This window comes from Malus domestica, chromosome 12 (assembly GCF_042453785.1).
Source record: "Malus domestica chromosome 12, GDT2T_hap1".
Taxonomy (NCBI): Eukaryota; Viridiplantae; Streptophyta; class Magnoliopsida; order Rosales; family Rosaceae; genus Malus; species Malus domestica.
The window spans coordinates 19,743,663-19,746,050 of NC_091672.1; the positions used below are offsets into that span (position 1 = coordinate 19,743,663).

Genomic DNA, 2,388 nt, shown 5'->3' on the forward strand with positions numbered 1-2,388 from the left:
AAAATCTAGGCCATATAAGCTACAAGTTAGATGTCCTGTAGCCCTAGATATACCAACAATAATATATATTGGTCAGTTTGTGTGGCTACTCAGCTTGGAATAAAGGTTAATAATTTTTTCCCTTCCGCATTCTAGTTCTGGGAAGCATTCAGGAATAAAGATAGACATGCAAAGAAAAAGGAAATAGAATTTTTTATTTATTCCAAGAGACGTTAGTGAAATTTTTTTATGAATTCTCTACTGCTTCATGTTTTTGATACAATATTTTATAATATCAGAAAATTAACGTTATGTTGTAAGATAATTGAATTCTATGGAAAATTCCACTTTAACAGAGGATTCTTATTGGGAGATTATATTCACATACTCCAAATTATTTCTCCCACACTCTTTTAATTTTTTAATATTTTTTTATCAAGTGTTAGTAGTGTATAAAAATTATTAAAAAATTTTAAAAATATGAGGGAAGTAATTTATGGTATGTGAATACAATCCCTTTTCTTATTTCTCTTATTACAATTATACATGCATTATTCAAACTTTTCAACATCTTTACTTTAAAGGGTGCTCTGCCTCTTCCCTCACCAAGCTCTCCTCCCTATAAGCTAAGCATCTTCACACACACACACACACACACACAGAATCCAGAGAGAGAAACTAGCGAGTGAGAAAGAGAGAGAAGGGTCGCATGAGATGGCCAGAAGCCAAGCTTCAGGTGATCAAAGTGCGGATGAAGACTACATAGACATAGAAGTGAGCTCTTCCTCCAACTTCTTGTGCTATTCCATCAGCTCTCCACCACAAACCAGAGAGTTTGAGTTCCAAATGTCCTCACTTTCTCAAGACAAAGAAACTACAACATCCCCAGCTGATGAACTCTTCTACAAAGGTACGCTCCTCCCTCTCCACCTCCCACCTCGCCTGCAAATGGTCCAAAAGATCCTCCAAACCTCCAACAACAAAACCCAGGAAGCCATGGGTGAAAGCTTCACCAAAAGGGAAAGCTCCAACACCCCATTGGATCAATCCTGCAATATCTCCTCCTCAGAGTCCTGCAGGGTCAGCAGTGAGCTCAACTCAGATGAGTACATCTCCGAATGGACGGCTGACATGTGTGTGAATTTCATTGGTGGTCACAATGATCATCCAAAGAAATCTTGGTCCACAAAGCTGAAGCAGATCAAGCAGTCCTCATTGGGTCAAAAGCTCAAGGCTTCAAGGGCGTATGTGAAGTCCCTGTTCACAAAACCCACCTGTGCAGATGACTACAACTCATGTGCCAAACCAGCAAGCAATGCAGAAGCAGAAGCAGAAAATGGCTCCAAAGTCACAGACTTTTGCTCCAACAAGTACATGAAAGTGGCCAAGAAAACCCCATTTGGAAGAATCGACAATGGCAGGTTCCAAATATCATCCACCACTCTGATGAAAAGCATTGAGAAAGAAATGGCTGAGGAAAACGCAAACACCCACAGAAAATCTTTCTCTGGGGCAATCCAACATACACCTGCTCTGCAATCTCTGTGTTCCCCCACATCTTCCTCTGTTTCTTCGTCTTCCTCGTCTTCTTTCTCCTTCACCTCAAGTGGGTTAACAGATTTGCAGCTGCTGAAGCGAAGTACGAGTGCAAATTCAGAACTTGAGAGCTCGATAGAAGGAGCAATTGCTTATTGCAAACAGTCCCACCAGCTGGTCAGTTCAAGAATGCAGTTTGTGGGGGTCAAGAGATCTCACCAGGCCTCATCCAATAACGCCATGAGAGAAACACACATGAATAATTTGATTGCGTTATATGATTGAGATTTTGAGAATTTGAAATGGGTTTTTTCTGTTAATCTTTCTTTTGAATTTTTGGGGTTCAATTACTGATTACTATGCAGTGTGATTGATGTACAGGCATTTGTATTTGCACGTTTTTCCAGCACTGTTAGAGCAGAGACTTTCTTGTTCTTGGCGTTTTTAACTGTTCAAATCAAAAAGTTTAGGACAACTTTCTGTGGTTCCCCAACTTTTTGTACTACTCGTGAAGTTTTGTAGTTGTAACTGAGTTGATTTCCACAATCCTTTGTTTGATGCTTTTTGTTACTTTTTGTTTGATACATTATCGTTATTATTGAGTGTGAGTGTGTCTATTTACTTGCTCCTTTTTTTTTTTTCCTTTTTTTTTATAAGGCGATGTTTTATATTATTCTAATTTACAAGCTGAGGAATTGAATTTTAGTATAAATATATATCAACGTTGATAGATTTTGTACCAATAAATGTATCCATAACACGTCAATGGATCAATGTTATTGACCTTTGTCAACAAAGTAACTTACCTAATGTAGATATATAATCACGTACTATCATGTGCACATATACATGTGAAAAAAAAATGCAAATGCA

The 2,388-nt window shown here is 38.1% G+C and overlaps 1 protein-coding gene across 1 annotated transcript; it reads left to right on the plus strand.

Moving 5' to 3' along the window:
* The first annotated feature begins 315 nt into the window (after positions 1-315).
* LOC103450186 (probable membrane-associated kinase regulator 4) lies at positions 316-2,085 on the plus strand. The gene has a single exon (XM_008389497.4). It carries the CDS (start codon positions 694-696, stop codon positions 1,798-1,800), a length of 1,107 nt encoding a protein of 368 aa, XP_008387719.2. The 5' UTR covers positions 316-693; the 3' UTR covers positions 1,801-2,085.
* The last annotated feature ends 303 nt before the right edge of the window (positions 2,086-2,388 follow it).